Below are 19614 nucleotides of genomic sequence, written 5' to 3' on the forward strand. Positions count from 1 at the left end.
TTTGAAAGAATGGAAGGGAGCCCCAAGGAACCAAGGTTCCTGGGGATTGACAGGCATTAAAATATGTCCTCAACTCCACCCACCTCTATTTCCAAGGCTCTCCTCCAAGCATGCCACGTGCTGTTCTCCAGAAAAGCCAGGGCCTCTGGTAGCTCCAGCTGCTGAGGGGCTACAGCCTCGCCTTCCCCTCACCAGGCCAGAGCCCGGAGGGTGGAGGTCGGGGAGCTCTTTTACCTCCTTGCTGGAGATGAGGAAATTTGCGCCCAGGGAAGTGCAGGTTCAGAGCAGCACCTGCTGTGCCTGGAACAAGGCCAATCCCCATAACCCATGCATCTGCGGAGGTGGTCCCCCAACTGCACATGAGGGGAACACGGGCTGGGCTTTCTTTTTAATTTGTCTTGCTCTAGATGACAGAGGAACTTTTAGAAAACTTGTGGGATAAGGATGGACGGATGCCCCTCAGCAGTCTCTGGCCTCGTACACGGCTGCCAGCAGAGGTGGACACGAGGCCTCAGTGGCCCTCGACGCCCCTTCTCCCGGAGAGCACAGGGTGTGTGACTTCTCCCCAGCCTCTGGCCCCAGTTCCTTCTTTGTCCCAGTCCCCAGCCTGCAATCGATCTCCGGGTTGAGCCAGGCAAGTGGGCCGCAGAGGCCTGGCTTAGCTTTGGGAACGGAAGCATAGGAAGGGGCGCGGAGAGGCAGGAAGCGGCCTGAGGAGGCTGGGGTGGTCGCGACTACAGACCCTACCGCATAGACGCGCTCAGCCCCTCTGGGCGCTCCGGTGTAGCCGACCCCGCCCTGGGCGCGGGCCGTGCAGCGAAGCGGGGACCCAGCGACCCCTGCCCGGCCCCTGCCACCGCCCCGCCCCGCCCCGGCAGCCCCGCCCCTGGCCCCGCCCCGCTCCTTCGCGTCGGGGGCCGCCCGCAGCCGCCGCCAGCCGCAGCCATGGGCCGGGCCCGGCAGGGCCAACGCGGGCCGCCCAGCCCCGGCCCCGCCGCGCAGCCTCCCGCGCCACCGCGCCGCCGCGCCCGCTCCCTGGCGCTGCTCGGAGCCCTGCTGGCCGCCGCCGCCGCCGCCGCCGCTGTCCGGGTCTGCGCCCGCCACGCCGAGGCCCAGGCGGCCGCGCGGCAGGTCCGGGCCGGAGCAGGCCGGGGCGGGGGCGCGGGAGCCGGGACTGAAGGCCCGAGCCTCGGCAGCAGGGGGAACATGGGCAGGGACGAGTCGAGGGAGACGGGGGACGGAGGGGGACCGGATGGGGGGAGCACGGGAAGGAGGGGACACGGTAGGCTGGTGGGGGAGCCTGGGGCCGGACTGATGGGGAGGAGGCGAACGGAGGTCACTGTGGAGCTGGGACAGACTGGAGGGGTCTGTCCAGGGGGTGACCTGGACACGGTGAAGCTGGGACCCACAGAGTCTGAAAGGGGCACTGGGGAGCCCTGGGAGAGTGAGGAGTGGACACAGGAGAGGACAGAAGGTGCAGGAGGAACAGGGCCAAGCAGCCAGGGCCAGGCCAAAGGCGGGCTGGGGACAAACAGTGGATGAGCAGGGACCAGGAGGGACCGGAGGCTCTGGGGGCAGTTCAGAGGCGACATTTGCAGATGGACCGGGAGGCCCTGGGAGGACTCAGGAAAATGGTGGGAGGAGGGGCTCCCACCATCCGGAAGCGACTGCTTGTTGGGGACCAGGAGATGAGGCCACCAACTGGTGCCCAGCCCAGTCTCTCCTCCCAAGCAGGAGTCAGCACTGAAGACCCTGGGGACAGATGGCCTTTTTCTCTTTTCCTCCTTGGACACTGACGGGGATATGTACATCAGCCCTGAGGAGTTCAAACCCATTGCTGAGAAGCTAACAGGTACCAGGAGAGGCTGGCGGCTGGGGAGGAGGGCGCCTTGGCCACCGTGTCTTCACTGAGCAGGAGGGGCTGTCTGGAGTGGAGGGAAGCCCCTGGGGTCTCAGAGGCCCTGGACTCCTCCCAGCTCTGACACTTTGTAGCTGGTGGTTTGGACGAGCTGCTCCAGCAACCCTGAGCCTGTTTTCCTCAGACTTGTGAACCATAATACAGTTAACATTCTTTGGTCTGTGAGGTGGCTCACGCCTATAATCCCAACACTTTGGGAGACAGAAGGATTGTCTGAGCCCAGGAGTTCAAGACCAGCCTGGCCAACATGGCAAAACCCCATCCCTACAAAAATACAGAAATTAGCCGGGTGTGGTGGCGCATGCCTGTAGTCCCAGCTACTTGGGAGGCTGAGGTGGGAGGATCACTTGAGGCCATGAGGCAGAGGTTGCAGTGAGTTGACATCACACCACTACACTCCAGCTTGGGCGACAGAGTGAGACCCTGTCTCAAAACAAACAAAGCAAAACCAAAAAAACCAAAAAACCATTCCTTGGCCACCTCTTCCGTGCCAGGCATTTAAGTGCTTCATGTGGGTTCTCTCTTTACACCTCACAGTAGCCCTGGGAGATGGACACTGTCATGATCCCCATGTTTAATAGTTTGAGAGACTAAGACACAGGCAGGCTTCCCAGTTTCCCAAGCTAGAAAGGTGGGGAGCCAGGGCTAGAACTGGGGCCATCTGGCTCCAGGGTCCTGTACCAGCTCACAGGTTTCAGGAGTAGAGAAAAGAAATGCACAGTGACGAATATGCAGATTTCCAATAGACAACAGCTACAACTTTTTTTTTTAATATATACAGGGTCTTGTTCTATCACCCAGACTGGATGATTGCAGTGATGCAATCACGGCTCACTGCAGCCTCAACTTCCCTGGCTCAGTTGATCCTCCTGCCTCAGTCTCCTGAGTAACTGGGACACAGGCATGTGCTATCATGCTCAGCTGATTTTTCTATTTTTGTAGAGATATAGTCTCACTACGTTGCCTAGGCTGGTCTCAAACTCCTGGGCTCAAACGATCCTTCTACCTTGGCCTCCTAAAGTGCTGGAATTACAGGTGTGAACCACCGCGCCCAGCCAGGAGCTGTAACTATTATTACTAAATCTGAAACTCTGCTTAGGTGTTTTCAGATTCCTATTCCATTCTTTTTGTTGTTGTTGTTGTTGAGCTGGAGTCTTGCTGTGTCACCCAGGCTGGAGTGCAGTGGTACGATCTCAGCTCACTGCAACTTCTGCCTCCCTGGTTCAAGCAATTCTCCTGCCTCAGCCGCCCTAGGAGCTGGGATTACAGGCACCTACCACAACACCGTCCTGATTTTGTATTTTTAGTAGAGATGGGGTTTTGCCACGTTAGCCAGGCTAGTCTCGAACTCCTAACCTCAAGTGATCTGCCCGCCTCAGCCTCCCAAAGTGCTGGGATTACAGGCATGAGCCACTGTGTCTGGTCTCCTATTCCATTCTTGCTATCATTTTTGCCTAGTGCAGTCAGTGATTATTTATTTATTTATTTGGTTAAAGATGAGGGGCTGAAGGCTGAGGCAGGAGAATGGCATGAACCCAGGAGGCGGAGCTTGCACTGAGCCAAGATCGCGCCACTGCACTCCAGCTTGGGTGACAGAGCGAGACTACGTCTCAAAAAAAAAAAAAAAAAAAAAAAAAAAAAAAAAAAAAAAAAAAAAGATGAGGGGCTGAAACATTCTAATGAATTATAAAATGCTTTTCTCGCTGCCCCCACCATCACCCCAGCCTCTGTGTCCATTTTCTTCCAACTTCTTGTGACATTTCTTGAATTTGGGATCTTCGGCACCTACTTGTTACCCAGATTGCCTGGTGTAAATCAGTCATCGATAGGAAAGGCAAAAGAGACATGCTGGCTGTTTCGGGTGCATAAGCTCCAAAGCACTGTCACGGGCCTGCTGTTTTTCAGGGGTGTATTGGGTAGGTTGGCTCCATGCTGGCCCAGTGACCTGTGATCGCTGCTAGAGGAGAAAGGTTGGATGGAAAATGCTAATGAGCTGGAGTGGATGTGTATGGATGTCTCTCGGTGGCAGGCAGTTCTGTCATGAAAGCAGATGGGCAGATAAGCAGGTTGTCTCCTTGTGGTCTTGCCTGTACCTCTTATTTTGCATACACTTATGAGCATTTGCACAGCCACCTCTTTGTCCTTTTTTATGGCCAGAGAGTTCTCTCATAATGACACGCTAGCAAAGCTTGCTGGGCTTGAGGTGCACTTTTAATTTTTTGCACAGAAATCTTTTTCTCCAGCAGGGTGAACCCCCATTACCTCTAGGCTGTGAATGCAAAAACGGACCAAGTTTTGAGAAATCAAAGGGGGGAAAATCAAATCCAAGCAGGAAATAGAGCCAACTAGTTCTATTTGGTAGAGTTATGAGTGTGTTTAATTTTCTGCCTTATCCCTTAAAATTTTTACAAATTGCCTATAATGGGCAAATGTTACTCATAAGTCAGGAAATAAAAGTTTTCATTAAAAAGCCAAAGGGCAGCTGGGCGCGGTGGCTCACGCCTGTAATCCCAGCACTTTGGGAGGCCAAGACAGGCGGATCACGAGGTCAGGAGATCGAGACCATCCTGGCTAACACGGTGAAACCCCGTCTCTACTAAAAATACAAAAATTAGCCAGGCATGGTGGCGGGCGCCTGTAGTTCCAGCTACTTGGAGGCTGAGGCGGGAGAATGGCATGAACCCGGGAGGCGGAGCTTGCAGTGAGCCGAGATCGCGCCACTGCACTCCAGCCTGGGCAACAGAGTGAGACTCCGTCTCAAAAAAAAAAAAACAACAAAAAGTAAAACAAAAAAAAAAACAAAAAAGCCAAAGGGCTGTAAAATGCTGTGTATTATTATTATAATTAATAACATTAGGCCGGGCGCGGTGGCTCAAGCCTGTAATCCCAGCACTTTGGGAGGCCGAGACGGGCGGATCACGAGGTCAGGAGATCGAGACCATCCTGGCTAACACGGTGAAACCCCGTCTCTACTAAAAATACAAAAAAAAAAAAAAAAACTAGCCGGGCGAGGTGGCGGGCGCCTGTAGTCCCAGCTACTCGGGAGGCTGAGGCAGGAGAATGGCGTAAACCCGGGAGGCGGAGCTTGCAGTGAGCTGAGATCCGGTCACTGCACTCCAGCCTGGGCGACAGAGCGAGACTCCGTCTCAACAAAAAAAAAAAAAAAAAAAAAAAAAAAAAAAAAAATAACATTATTACCAACTCCATTTGACAAATGAGAAAGTAAAGGCTCAGAGAGGTGAAGCCCCTTCCCCAGATCACACAGCTAGGTGGTGGGGGAATCATTATTATTATTGTGTTGCTTTTGTTGTTGTTGTTGTTGTTTTTCTGAGACGGAGTCTTACTCTGTCTCCCAGGCTGGAGTGCTCGGCTCACTCTCACTGCAACCTCTGCCTCCTGGGTTCAAGCGATTCTCCTGTCTCAGCCCCCCGAGCAAGCTGGGATTATAGGTGTGCACCACCATGCCCAACTAGTTTTGGTATTTTTAGTAGAGATGGGGTTTCATCATGTTGGCCAAGCTGGTCTCGAACTCCTAACCTCAGGTGATCCGCCAGCTTCGGCTTCCCAAAGTGCTGGGATTACAGGCATGAGCTGCCTTAGGAATCATTATTATTACTATTTATCTGGGATATCAGTGAAATAATTGAATAAGCAAGGCCGACTAATAACCCTGCATATTCCTGTTGCTCCCTTCTTCTTGGGTTTCTAGATTGCGTGTTGGAAAGTTTTATTGCGTTGACTTACAAATACAGAAATAAGTGATTCTTCAGAATAGGGATTTGCATCAGGAGCAGCAGGGAGCGCTCGTTAAAAGGGCAGTTTCCAGACTCTCACCCCTGCAGATTCTGATTCAGTAGGTCTGAGGTGGGTTGTGAGCATCTGTAGTTTAAAGGCATCCTGGGTGATTTTGAGGACTTCCGGTTGAGAACCAGAAGTTTAATGCGTCGTTCAGCCTGCTAGCTATTCAGTCAGCAAATGCCAGGCATCATCTCTGTACCACTACCCTGCCCTGAGAGGGCAGACAGGACAAGACCCACCCCCACCCCCCACCGGCTTCATTTTGTTACCGGTGACTATTACTCACCCCTTTTGAAATAGGCATCATTTCTCCCTTAGCCCTTCAAAATGAATCCTTCTACACTGGGAAGGTTACAGACTTGCCACATCTCTGAGCAGGAAAAGATCCAAGAAATAAACTCCGGCCACTGCCAGTCCAGCCCCTCCTGCAGCCAGGGCAGTTCCCCTTCCCTCCAAAAAAGCAGGGGAAAGTGGGTCTCCTCACTCCCAAACCAGTGCCCTCCCTATGACACCAAAGAGCCTGTTTCTGTTTCTTGCTTCATTCATTACTCTGGTTCCCTTGACTGAGTTCCTCTCAGTCCCAGAAGACCCAGAAAAGGGTCATGGTTGGTCATGGGTTTCAAGTAAAACAGGCCTGGGTTTCAATCCTGATTCCTCCATCATCTAGCTATGTAACCTGGGGAAGTGACTTTACCTGTCTGAACCTTCACTTTCTTATTTGTCAAATGCAGTTGGTAATGTTATTATCTGCCTCCCTGGGCTATCCTGAAACTAAAATGTGATACACTGGTTGTTACTTTGGTGATTGTTAACTGTTAACACCCCAGCTACCCCCACCCGCTGCCTGGCTCCATTAATCACCAGCTAGTGTGGATGACCAGGGAGAGCTGAGCCCTGCAGCGTAAGGGCAGTGCCTCTCCGATGATCTGTGTCTCACAGGGTCAACTCCTGCGGCCAGCTACGAGGAGGAGGAGTTGCCCCCTGACCCTAGCGAGGAGACACTCACCATAGAAGCCCGATTCCAGCCTCTGCTCCCGGAGACCATGACCAAGAGCAAAGATGGCTTCCTAGGGGTGAGTAGGGGACCACACGCAGCGGGATCATCTGTGTGCATCCGTCTCCTGAGGATGAGTTTCTGCTCCATTTATCTTTCTTTCCTCTGCCCTCTGTGTGCCCACTGGAGCCAGGCCCCATGCCAGGCCCTGGAGGTCCATGTGGCTGTGATGTTGTCCCTGCTGTCCAGGCATACAGCCTGCTGGGGGAGCAGGAGAGAGAAGCATTAGTCTCCACCCTAGATGGGGGAATCTGGGATGACTTCCTAGAGGAAGTGACATCTGGTAGACTGCAGGATGAGGAGGGCTCAGCAGGGTGACTGAGCGCAGGTGGGGGGTCTCGGAGGAAGCAGCAGTGCAGTAGAGACCCTGTCAGTGCAGCTGTCCCACATACTATGATGATTACTTCCCACACAGCCATCTCTTCCCCCTAGGGTACAGCATGATGCCTGTACAGCTCCTGATAGGTACTCTGTTAACTCTGATGATCTAGACCTGAGGTTTGGTCCCCAGCAGAGGGCTGTGGGGTGGGGAGGGCACCTGAGAAGGTGGAGGTAGAAGGTGGATAGATGTTCTCCTTGCCAGCCCCTCCCCAGCCCGAGGCCCTTTGGACAGGGTCCTGAGCGCATTGCAGCATGAAGCTGCCTCAGCCCCTGCCTGCCCTTTTGCGCTGTCTCCCACTCTCTCCTCCCCTCTGTGGGCTTCCTCTGTTCCAACCACACCAGACTTCCTTCCTTCCAAATCCCCAGGCTTTCTTCCAACTAGGAGCCTTCTCACACGCGGTTCCCTCTGCCAGGAACACTGCCTCTCTGTGCCCAGCCCACACCGACCCAGCCTTTTCATCTCAGCCAACGCCCCTTCAGTACGAACAGAGGCCTGAAGGCAGGAGTGCCAGGCTGGTCACCGAGGCCAGGCGGCTGGTGTGGCTGGGCCCAGGAGGCATGCAGGACCCACGCAGGGGCATCCCGGTCAGTGGGGCCAGGAGAGAAGGTGCCAGACCCCACCAAGGGCCTTGTTGCCTGCCTTTGGCCTTCATTCTGTGGCGGCTGAACACCAAGCAGATTTTAAATAAGACAGCCTGCTCATGAGATCTGGGCTTTCCAGGCCAGGGACGGGGCATGGGAAGAATGGGGAGAAATGGAGGCAAGAAGACCAGTTCTGGATGGGCGAGGGAGAGGAGATGGAGAGTAAGGGCAGCCTGGAGGATGCTGGGGAAGGAAGAAAGGGCAGGGAGCAGCTCCTCATGGACAATGGGTGGGCAGGAGTTGGATGACTTAAGCTTCTGGCTGGTGACCAGGGGCATGGTGGGCTGCTCGCCCAGATGGGAACTGTAGCGGGGGAGGGAGAAGGGGGCAGAGAATGAGGTCAGTCTGCACATGTTGAAGTTGAGGCCCCCAGGGGATGTTGGATGTCCGCCACCCAGCAGCCCCTTGGCAGTGCCCAACTCTAGAGCCTGGCGGCCACATGGCAAAAGAAACTCGGGAATGACCGTGAGGCTGGTGCCTGTGGCGGAATTGCCACCTGGCCCAGCCCAAGGAAGCAGTGCTGGGGAGCCCCTTTCTTCCTTTCTTTTTTTTTTTGGAAACGGAGTGTCACTCTGTCACCCAGGCTAGAGTGCAGTGGCACGATCTCAGCTCACTGCAAGCTCCACCTCCTGGGTTCAAGCAATTCTGCCTCAGCCTCCCAAGTAGCTGGGACTACAGGTGTCTGTCACCTCGCCCGGCTAATTTCTTTGTATTTTTAGTAGAGACGGGGTTTCACCATGTTGGCCAGGATGGTCTCGATCTCCTGACCTCGTGATCCGCCCGTCTCGGCCTCCCAAAGTGCTGGGATTACAGGCTTGAGCCACCATGCCCGGCCGGGAGCCACTTTCTTAACTTCATCGCTGCAGGTTCAGGCAGGGAAGGGAATTCCAAGGAGGAGCTCACAGGGAAGGGCACTGCCCATTTTGGTTCCTGTTTACTTGCCGTCTCCCACTATAAGTTCCAAGAAGACAGGCTGCATAGTGTACTCTGATAGAAACTTCGTATACATTAGGTGCATAAAACATTTTGTTGAATGAACAAATGAATAAACATGTTCTTCTCAGCCAAGGAGAGAGAGTGCAGCAGATAGGCAGGAGTCCAGGAAGTGGTCGAAACGGGTCTGACCTTCCACAGAAGGAGGTGGGGAACCCATCTCTACGGGTCTGGCAGTGATGGGCTGATCTGAGCAGATGAGTCCCCACAGACAGCAAGAACTGGGGTGAGGCAGGAATAGCACCCCCAGCCCTGGCCCCCGAGCAGAGCCCCACTGAGCCCAGCACCCATCTCTGGCAGGTCCCCTGCAGGGGGTGGCCAGCCTACAAGCAGGACCCAGCAGGGCGGGCTCAGCCTGGCCCCACATAGCCAGCTCTGCCTTGAGAACTGCCTGTTAAATCTCTCTCCACGGGAGCTCCCTACACGGCTTTCCTCCCACCTCCCACCAAGCCTGAGCTCCTGCTGCCAGAGAGGTGGGGACAGGAGAGGGAACCGCTGTTCCTCAAATGCTGGCTGATGTGTAGACAGCTCTGTGGTCTCTGAGTGTCCTCTTCAAGCCATCAGTTTGTCAGAGGCGAGGCAGGTCACTGATGAGGACTCCGGCTTAGGGAAGGCCTTTTGCCCAAGGTGGGGCAGTCTGTACTTAAGGCAGGGCCCTTTTGGGGGAGGCCTTCCTTCCCATTCCCTGTGGTCTCATCCTGCTCTTGACCCTAGAGCTCTCACCTCAAACATGATTGGCCACCACCCTCATCGGACTTAGCTCCAAACCGAAATCCTGAGCTGACCAGTGGGACATTAGTCCCTGGGAAGAGACTTGGAGAGGAGACTGGGGAGGGAGAGCAGGGCTGCTGGAAGGCCGGGGAAGCCAGGCAGGGTGGTGGCTCCCAAGGCTGGCCCATGGGCTTATGCATAGGAGGGAGGTGGGATGGTGTGAGGCACAGAGCCCCACCACCCCCATTCCAACCCTGCCTTTGAGCGAGCTGCTGTGGCCTGGGCTGTGCCTGGGTGAGCTGCAGAGGCACTGGAGCAGGGAGAGGAGCCTCTCTCTGGTGGAATATTGCTAAGCTTGTGGCCATCACTGGGGCAGGAAACTGCCTGGGGTCCATCTGCTCCCTTGGTGTGGGCTGGCTCAGGGCTTGCGGGAGGCCTCCACCCATGTGGGACACGAGGCCCCGGAGTCATGGTTCTTAGATATCTGGAGCTTCGCTTTCCCCTGCCCCAGGTCTCCCGCCTCGCCCTGTCTGGCCTCCGAAACTGGACGGCCGCAGCCTCACCAAGTGCAGTGTTTTCTGCCCGCCACTTCCAGCCCTTCCTTCCCCCGCCAGGCCAGGAGCTGGGCGAGCCCTGGTGGATCATCCCCAGTGAGCTGAGCGTGTTCACTGGCTACCTATCCAACAACCGCTTCTATCCGCCGCCGCCCAAGGGCAAGGAGGTGAGGACAGCCGGGGTGTGACCTGAGGCCCTCTGCCCCAGCCCAGGAGTGGCCACCCCTCTGTCTGCGCCTGGACCCCAGTGCCAGGCCTGCCCTACCTGCTCTCTGCCTCCCTCTGGACCTGCCCCCTCCCCATGGGGCCCCTGGGCCTTTGGGTCTGGGCTGACCCCCACCCCAGCGGATCCAGGCTCAGCGGGACCCGGCAAGCTAGCACATGCCTCCCACCGCCCCCAGGTCATCATCCACCGGCTCCTGAGCATGTTCCACCCTCGGCCCTTTGTGAAGACCCGCTTTGCCCCTCAGGGGGCCGTGGCCTGCCTGACTGCCATCAATGACTTCTACTACACCGTGATGTTCCGGTGAGTGGGCCACACAGCCAGCCTGGAGCTTCCGGGAGGCACAGACGGTTTAGCGCCCAGAGGGGAGGGCCTGGCTTGAGCCCCCCAACTCTGTCTCTCCTCCCCCTGCCATCTCGGGCAAGCAGCTTTGGCTCTCTGAGCCTCAGTTTTCTCACCTGTGGATCGGGGTGCTGCTGACTTCCTCGTAGGGCATGTGAGGGTTCCGAAAGAAAAAGCTGTGGAACTTGCTTGGCACGGGGCTGGTAGCCATGGCTGTGCCATCCACACAGAAGTGGGAAGGACATCCAGTCACACATGCCCTCCAGAAGCTGTGGGGGCTCAGGGAGGGGGTCCAGGCAGGGCTTCTGGAGGAGGGACATGTGACCTGGGCCTCGAAGGACAAGCAGCATTTGGAGGGCCTTGCTGCTGCCCCTGGCCCATCCACCTCCACCTACACACTCAGCCTCCTCTCCCTGATGAGTCTGGCCAAGGCTTCCCGGGCTCCTGGGGAGAAGGTGGGCAGCTCTGCTGCAGGAGATTCCCTTCACACAGGATCCATGCCGAGTTCCAGCTCAGTGAGCCGCCCGACTTCCCCTTCTGGTTCTCCCCTGGTCAGTTCACCGGCCACATCATCCTCTCGAAAGACGCCACCCACGTCCGCGACTTCCGGCTCTTCGTGCCCAACCACAGGTGGGAGCTTGACCTTGGCCCAGCCTTGGCTCCCTCCTACAGCTTGTCCTGCTCTCCAGCTCCAGAAGCCTAGGGACCTCTTCTGTCTCTGCCCCTTCCTTTGCTCCCCAGAGCCCATCTCGTGGGGCTGGCGTGGGAGGAGGCGGCATGAGGCAGGCAAGAGGATGAGCTGATCACCCACCAGCTCTTCCCAGGCACCCCGTGGCCTGGCCCTCCACCTCTGTGCCTGGGACCCAGTGCAGCAGCCCATAGACTCTTCCTGAAGCTGGGCCTCCCTGCCTTGACACTGCTGACAGGCCCTAATCAGAGCTGTAATCGCAGCCTGTGCGTGCCACCAAGGGGAAGGCCAGCAGCTAGGCAGGGACCCAGCTGTGGGGTCCAGGAAGGCTTCTCAGAAGAAGGTCATCTCAGCAGAGACAAGGGGCTCTGAGGGTTTCGCTAGGTAGAGGAACAGCACAGGCAAAGGCCGAGGGCAGGCCCTCCACTGCTGCAGAGCCCCGGAGAGGCTTCTGGGACAGTGCTGCACCAGCCACCTGCCTGCCTCACCTCCTCAGGGCTGGCCACCTGTCAGCAGAGTAGAGGACCCAAGAGGCTCTGGCTTCAAGTCTGTCCAGATTCCTAACTGATAGCAAGTGGCCACCTAGTGGGCCTGAGTGACCGCTCTACAGGGACAAGACCTGGCTGGGAGCCAGGAGGTCTGCAGTTACGTCTCAACTGTGGCACCCACTGGCTGTGTGGCTGTGGGCAAGGCCCTGGCCCTCTGTAGGCCTGTTTCCTCATCTGCCAGATGGGAGACTGACTCCTGATATATTTCCCCCACAGGGCAGGCGTGAGAGGATGGTTGGGATAACATGGGAAGAGAAAATTGCCCCAGGAGTGGGGATGGCTTCCCTCCCTCCCCAGGGTGGGCAGAGCAGGGGCTTCCCAGTCAAAGTGCCAGCCCTTGGGCTAGGCACACCTGCCCCAACCTGGACTGTATGGGACAGAAGGAGAGAGGCAGTGACCAGCTCCAGGACCAGCTGCTCCTGGGCTCATGTCTGAGGACCAGGCATCAGGGACTGCTGGCCCCCGGGGGGTACCTAGCTCTGCCCTCTGCACCACCTGCTGTGGAGGTGGTGGTTTGTCAGTGCTGGGGCTCCCCCGTGCGGCGGACCTGCAGATTGCACTGCTCGGCTCAGATATCCTGCTGCCCGTCAGAGGCCTATGCAGGGACCACGGTGCTCATTTTCATTCCTGCCCCACCCTGTGACCCACCGTGAGGCACTGGCCATCTCTCTGCCTCGAAGGGTCCTGGAGAATACATGGGCCATGGCTGTGCAGGCCCTTTGTGGATTGTGAGGGGCAGGGCCGGCGGACGGTGAAGTGGCTCCAGTGCCTTAGGAACGGGCAGCCTGGTGGAGAGAGGGCCAGGACTCTGCAGCCAGAATCCCAGTGGCTCTGAGAGCAGGTGTTCACCTTGAGAAGCCTCAGTGTCCTCATCTGGAAAATGGAGACAATTGCAGGTATTATGTGAGATAAAGTGTGACACAGATAATGGGCTTTGATGATGGTGTCACTCTGCCCTGGCCATCCCCAGGTCTCTGAATGTGGACATGGAGTGGCTTTATGGGGCCAGTGAAAGCAGCAACATGGAGGTGGACATCGGCTACATACCCCAGGTGAGCGCACAGGAGGCTCCCATCCAGGTGGGCTCGCTGTAGGGCCCCGCCCTTCCTCTGCAATGAGTGGAGCATCTTGGAGGGTCTCTCAGGGAGCCCCTGAGGATTCTTGCCCATCTCTGAGCCTTCCCCCCACCAATGACCTCTGGCCCAGATGGAGCTGGAGGCCATGGGCCCCTCAGTGCCCTCGGTGATCCTGGATGAGGATGGCAGCGTGATCGACAGCCACCTGCCCTCGGGGGAGTCCCTGCAGTTTGTGTTTGAGGAGATCAAGTGGCAGCAGGAGCTGAGCTGGGAGGAGGCTGCCCGGCGCCTGGAGGTGGCCATGTACCCCTTCAAGAAGGTGAGGCTGGGCAGGGGTGAAGGCCAGGGTCAGGCTGCACGGGCAGAGGCTGGGAGCTGTGGAGCAGCAGCTGGGCACAGGTGCTGGCGTGTGTTCAGGGCTTGCTACTGAGGCTGTCTCACTGTTGCTCCCAGCGTGTGCCAGCGGGGCTTCCCTGCTGCCATTCAGAACTTAGAGGAAGAGGCCAGGTCCAATGGCTCATACCTATCATCCAAAACTTTGGGAGGCTGAGGCGGAGAATCACTTGTGGCCAGGAGTTCAAGAGCAGTCTGGGCAACATAGCGAGACCCCATATCTACAAAAAAATTGTTTAATTACCTGGGGGTGGTGTTAGCACACACCTGTAGTACTAAACCTTTGGGGAGGCCGAGGCAGGAGGACTGCTTGAGCCCAGGAGTTCAAGGCTGCAGTGAGCTATGATGGCACCACTGCACTCCAGCCTGGGCAACAGAGTGAGACTCCATCTCAAAGAAAAAATAAATGAAAATAATAATAATAAATAGAACTTGGAGGAGACATCCATCCCCTGGCTCAGCAGCACCCCCTTCACACACACATACAAACACACTAACATACATACACACACACATATACACACATATATACAAACATATACATACACATACAAATGTACATATACACAAACATGTACACACACAAATATATTTGCCTACACACAAACTCACACGTACACACACACACATACTTGCACACACTACAGACTCACAGCCCGAGCGGGACCCTGGCCGCTTTGATGATGGCTTCGCTCTGTCTCGGCGTGGCCCCAGGTCTCCTACTTGCCGTTCACTGAGGCCTTCGACCGAGCCAAGGCTGAGAACAAGCTGGTGCACTCGATCCTGCTGTGGGGGGCCCTGGACGACCAGTCCTGCTGAGGTGAGGGGCCCGGCTGAATCTAGGGGGAGCAGGGGGAAAAGTCCACACCTTGTTGGGTACCGGAGACTCTGAGACCAATGGGACTCTCCCGTTGAGTCATGAGGGCCCTGGGGACTGCCCAGGGTAGGGGCGTGGGGTGAGGGCCTGGGAGTTTCTGTGCTGAGCCCAGTGGGAGCTACCAGATGCTGAAGAAAGGGCCCTGGCAGACTGGGTTCAAACTCAGCCATTGTCAGCTTGGTAACCTTGACCAAGTGTCTTCCCCTCCCCGAGCCTCAGTGTTCTCAATAGTAAGAAGGGATAATACACTTACCTCTCAGAGCTGCGGACATGGGGGTGAAAGGACCGCATACACTGTGAGGTCTAAGTGTACATACACTTACATACGTGTAAGAGGGAGAATCGGGCCAGAGGCTGGTCTTGCGTTAATTTATTCAGAAAATTCACCAGAGACCTCCTAGATGCAATGTTCTTTGGGTGTCTGGCAGTGGGCACAAAGATGAATGAAACAGTGCCCCGCCCTCACCCTGTCAGCCATCAGTGTAGCAGTGGACTGGGTGCTGGCGTCCCGCAGGGAGGAAGTCAGAAGAGGTCCCTGCCCTCAAAGGGGGAGACACAGTGCAAAGGCAGACACCGAGTGAATCAGTACAAGCATGGTGAGTGTTCTACAGGGGACAGTCCAGAGTGGCACCAGAGTGTATAGCTGGGGGTCAGGGAAGGCTTTGTGAAGACAGTGATATTTCCGCTGAGACTCTGAAGGATGAGTAGGAGTTTGTCAAGTGACCAGATGGAGTGTTCCAGGTAGAGGAACAGCCTGTGCAAAGGCCCTGGGACATAGAACGTTTATTGAAGAAGCTGTCACTGTCTGCAAGTCCCCGGGGCCAGGTAGAACCCCTAACCCTAATCTCAGCCCAGGATGCAGGTGTATTATGGATGTTAATTCCAACTTCCATTTATTCAGTACCTACTCTGCCACAGGCTTTTTGAATCTGTTATTTCACCTGGGTGCAGAGACTGTTCTGCAGCCCGTGAGGTCTCCCCAAAGCAAGATTGCACCGCAGCAAGATGTGGGGGCGCCTCACACTTCTGTCTTCCAGCTTTTTCCTCTTCCTGAACAGGTTCAGGGCGGACTCTCCGGGAGACTGTCCTGGAAAGTTCGCCCATCCTCACCCTGCTCAACGAGAGCTTCATCAGCACCTGGTCCCTGGTGAAGGAGCTGGAGGAGCTGCAGGTGAGCCAGCAGGTGGGCAGGAACAGGAGCCTCCTGAACAGTGGTGGGGGCCGCGGCATCAGGAGTATGCAACTATCCCCACAGAACAACCAGGAGAACCCGTCCCATCAGAAGCTGGCTGGCCTGCACCTGGAGAAGTACAGCTTCCCAGTGGAGATGATGATCTGCCTGCCCAATGGCACCGTGGTAGGCACGCCCACCCAGACCCCACGGGGCCCAGGGAGCAACCAGCAGGGGGCGTGGATGTGCAGGCTTCATCGGTTTCGGGTCTGGCCCTGCCACTTCCTGGCTGCAAAGCCTCAAGCTGGTCTCTTACCCAGTCTAAGCCTCTGTTGTCCCCATGTAGAAACAGGAATCGTGACGCAGGTGTTGGTCATCGGGGGCTGTGCAGCAGCGAGCATAGTCCCGAGGCAGAGTCAGCGCCTCGCTAGAAACACGGCCTGGAAGGGAAGGCTGGCCTTGGACCATGGCAGCCAGTCCTGGGATGGAAGGGGAGGGAGTAGCCGGACCTTGTGACAGAGAAGACCAGAAGAGGGCCCTGAGCCAAGGTGCAAGACCCCACGTCTCCCTCAGGGCCCTTAGCACTCAGCAAGTCTTCTCACGGGGGCCTCACAGCAGCTTTGGGAGACGGATGATCATGAATGCCCATTTTATAAACAAGGAAAGAGGCCCAGAAAGGTTCAGAGACTGGACAAATGTTGCAGTTAATTAAGTGCAGCTGGCTTTGAACCAAGGCCTGCCCTTGAGCCCCAGATCTCCAGCTCTTCTGATCAAAGCGACCCCTTATACTTTAAGTCCCAAGGCATGGTTAGTGTGGGATCCAGGACTGTAGGAGGAGGCCAGCTTCCTCAGGATCTTAGGACGGGAGCAGTTCAGGAGCAGGGGCTGTCACGGGCAAGGTGTCCAGTGAGGGCTCAGTGCAAAGTAAAGGGAACCAGGCAGAAGGCATCTGCTGTCCCAGGCACAGGGTGATGAGATGGTGTTGGGGAACTGGATGAGGCTGGGCCTGCTTGGGAGAACCAGGCCTCCCACTCATATGAATGTTGGTTGAATGCTGATTCATTCGTCTGTTCATCTGCTGGGCACCTACTCTGTGCCAGGCACAAAGATGAAGACATGGCCCTGTGCTGAAAGAGCTCACTGTCTGGAGCGAGAGGCCCGTGGTGTGTGAGGCCCCAGTGAGAGAAGTGAGCACGGAGTTCAGGATGGAGTCTGGGGCCACAGGAACAGAGGAGAGAGGTCATTTCGGGGGGTGGAGGTGGAGGGCTAGTGAAGAGGTGATGTTGGAAAGTGTTGGGTTTTCACCTGGTAGGCAAGGCAGGGAGGTGCCCCCTCATCAGCCACAGGGTGATGAGGTGGTGTCGGGTGCTGGCGAGGGCTTCCGGCAGCACTGCCTGCCCACCATCCACCTCAGACAAGGACAGTCAAGGCCTGATAGCGTCCCTGCTTCTCCCCATACAGCAGAGGGCACAGGGAGCCTGGGGGCCCCCCTCCGTCCCACTCTCCTCACCCAGCCCTTCTCCCAGGTCCACCACATCAATGCCAACTACTTCTTGGACATCACCTCCATGAAGCCCGAGGAAGTTGAGAGCAATCTCTTCAGCTTCTCATCCACCTTTGAAGACCCATCCACGGCCACCTACATGCAGTTCCTGAAGGAGGGACTCCGGCGTGGCCTGCCCCTCCTCCAGCCCTAGAGTGCCTGCGGGGCCAGACGGGATCTGATGCACAGGCCCCCGCACCCCAGAGCCAGAGTGTTCCTCAGCCCATTTCAGACTGCAGATGCCGCCCACTCCCACCCCACTCCTAGGCTGCCTTGGGGGTACAAACTCCACTGAGGGTGGCCACCACAGCCTTGGCTCCATGGTGGCGGGTAGACAAGGGGTGTCTGGGCTGGCTGGGCAGAGGAACCTCTAGCTCTGACTGTCACTCTCCGCTCTCCCTACCCATTTGGCTCTGGAAAGCTGCTTGGCACCCCCAGATCAGGGCCTGGGTGAACTCTCTGGACCTTTTCCAGTGAGCCGCACAGTCTAGGCCCTTGTTGGGTGAAGAATGGAAGGAGGAGCAGGCTAGGAAGACAGGGCCACCACCTTCTCCTTGCTTTCAGCCCTTCCCACAGGAAACATCAAGAAGCCCCAGCCGCGAGGGGCCAGGCTTCCAAGGCGGCTCTCCTGTTTACCTAGAGCCTTCGTTCCCGGCCATACCCTGGGCTGCCCTCCTGTGCCTGATGTCCCCAGTTGGGGTCGGTCTCAGTAGGAGCCAGTCTTCGGAGCCTCTGGGCAGAACCCTCCATCGAAGTGGAAATCAGACTGGACCCCCTGCGGCTTCCCTGACCACGCCACTGACCAGATGTCTGGGGAAGTTTACTGTGAAGGGGCTTCTGCCTTTAGCAATGGGGCGCACTAAGGGGGTTCCCGAGGCCTAGAGCCAAAGCACTCCCACCACCTACCTTAGCATAGGGTCTCCGCAGGACTGCGGGAGCCAGCGCTTCTGCCGCCCCTCCTGCCCCTCAGACCTCGCATCCACAGAAGCACAGCCCGGCCAAAGACCACAGCCTTCTCCAGAGCCGGCGCTGTCCCGGCAACCAGGGGTGCCCCAGGCTAGCTCTTCTACCACTGGGGCACCACGGACTCCCCTTGGCCACTCTTGGGACTTTGGTCCACGTCCTGAGCCACTGACCACGGCCAGTCTTTCTTTTTATATGTGCAGAAAAGTGTTTTTATACAAACTTTCTCATGGTTTGTAGGTATTTTTTTATAACCCCAGTGCTGAGGAGAAAGGAGGGGCAGTGGCTTCCCCGGCAGCAGCCCCATGATGGCTGAATCCGAAATCCTCGATGGGTCCAGCTTGATGTCTTTGCAGCTGCACCTATGGGAAGAAATAGTCCCCTCTTCCTTCTCCTCTTCAGCTTTTTAAAAACAGTCCTCAGAGGACCCACGACCCCCCAGCACTGTCCCATCCTCTCCACGCAGGCCCACGGGCGCACCCGCGCTCTTTCATGAAGACCTTGAAGTCAGGCTCCCCCTCCCCAGCCCCCAGTTCTCCCCCCACCCCCTCACCCCACCCGGGGCTCACTCTTAAACCTGGCAGCGGAAGAAGGAAGGCAGACATCTCTGCAGCCACTCCTGGGCCTTCTATTCGCCGAGTTACCCCGCTTGCCTTGGGCGTGTTCACTGAACCTTCCCCAGCCAGTCTTGTTCTCAATTTTGTTTTGTATTGTTTTGAGATGGAGTCTTGCTCTGTCACTCAGGCTGGAGTGCTATGGTGTGATCTTGGCTCGCTGCAACCCGCCCCCCGCCCGCCCCGGTTCAAGCAATTCTGTCTCAGCCTCCCGAGTAGCTGGGATTACAGGTGCATGCCACCACACCCAGCTAATTTTTGTATTTTTAGTAGAGATGGGGTTTCACCATATTGGTCAGGCTGGTCTGGAACTCCTGACCTCAGGTGATCCATCCGCCTCAGCCTCCCAAATTGCTGGGATTACAGGCATGAGCCACACGCCCAACCTTGTTCTTAATTTTGTATTATCCAATCATTGCTAATGTTACATGCACTTTCTCACTTAATCCTCACGACAAGCTTGTGAGGCAGATGCTCATTGTTCCCATCTTGATGAAACTTGAGTCTCAGGGAGGTGAAGTGACTTGCCCAGGGTCACTCAGCCAGGTGGAGTTCAGATTCAAACCCACATGTGGCTCCAAAGCCTGCGTCTGGATTTGGGGGTGTTTTTTGGCACAGCACCATCGCCTCTCTCCCTGCCTGTTTTCCCCAAAATGGAAAGGAAGGCCTTTTAAACCAGAGTGTCTCACTCCCCTCTGACCTCCAGGCCAGGCATGAGCCAGCCAGCTCAGCCAGGCTCCCTGTGTCCTGGGAGGAAGTGCCCCCATCCCTCATGCCCTTTACTGGGAGGGAGGGCACCTGATGTTCTCTGCGCCTCCTGCATCCTGTCAGGCACTGGTGGGAGGGCAGGGGAGCCCATGCAAACGCTTCTCCCGCTGCTCTGGGAGAGTCAATTCCACATTGAGCCAGCCTGGTCCCGTGGAAAATGCTGATGGCCTGGGCTTTCTGAGGCCTCGTCTGATGCCTCTGTAGTTCCTGTCCCCCACCAGGCCTTGAGGCTCAGGGTGGGAGAGGGCCCCTGGCTGCCCTCCTGTCCTTCCTCTGCCACTTCCCTCCCCTGTCCCCAACATGCCCTGTAATAAAATTAGAAAAGACTGACTAGAGTGGTTCTAAGTGCTTTTCCTT

General features: G+C 56.6%; 1 protein-coding gene across 3 annotated transcripts; it reads left to right on the top strand.

Annotated features, from left to right (window-relative positions):
* The first annotated feature begins 945 nt into the window (after window positions 1-945).
* Window positions 946-19587, top strand: SELENON (selenoprotein N). 3 transcript variants are annotated; one of them, XM_030942152.1, is made up of 12 exons: window positions 946-1131; window positions 1735-1852; window positions 6656-6789; window positions 10009-10218; window positions 10453-10577; window positions 11109-11246; window positions 12823-12904; window positions 13059-13247; window positions 14036-14141; window positions 15257-15369; window positions 15454-15555; window positions 16896-19587. In XM_030942152.1, the coding sequence occupies exons 1-12, from the start codon at window positions 946-948 to the stop codon at window positions 17064-17066; spliced, it is 1674 nt and encodes a 557-aa protein (XP_030798012.1). In that variant the 3' UTR covers window positions 17067-19587. The 3 variants fall into 3 exon arrangements, with proteins under 3 accessions (XP_030798012.1, XP_030798013.1, XP_030798014.1); XM_030942153.1 differs by lacking the exon at window positions 10009-10218; XM_030942154.1 differs by lacking the exons at window positions 15454-15555; window positions 16896-19587 and adding an exon at window positions 14673-14794.
* Window positions 19588-19614: the final 27 nt, after the last annotated feature.

The sequence above is a fragment of the Rhinopithecus roxellana genome, chromosome 12 (assembly GCF_007565055.1).
Source record: "Rhinopithecus roxellana isolate Shanxi Qingling chromosome 12, ASM756505v1, whole genome shotgun sequence".
NCBI classification, from domain to species: domain Eukaryota; kingdom Metazoa; phylum Chordata; class Mammalia; order Primates; family Cercopithecidae; genus Rhinopithecus; species Rhinopithecus roxellana.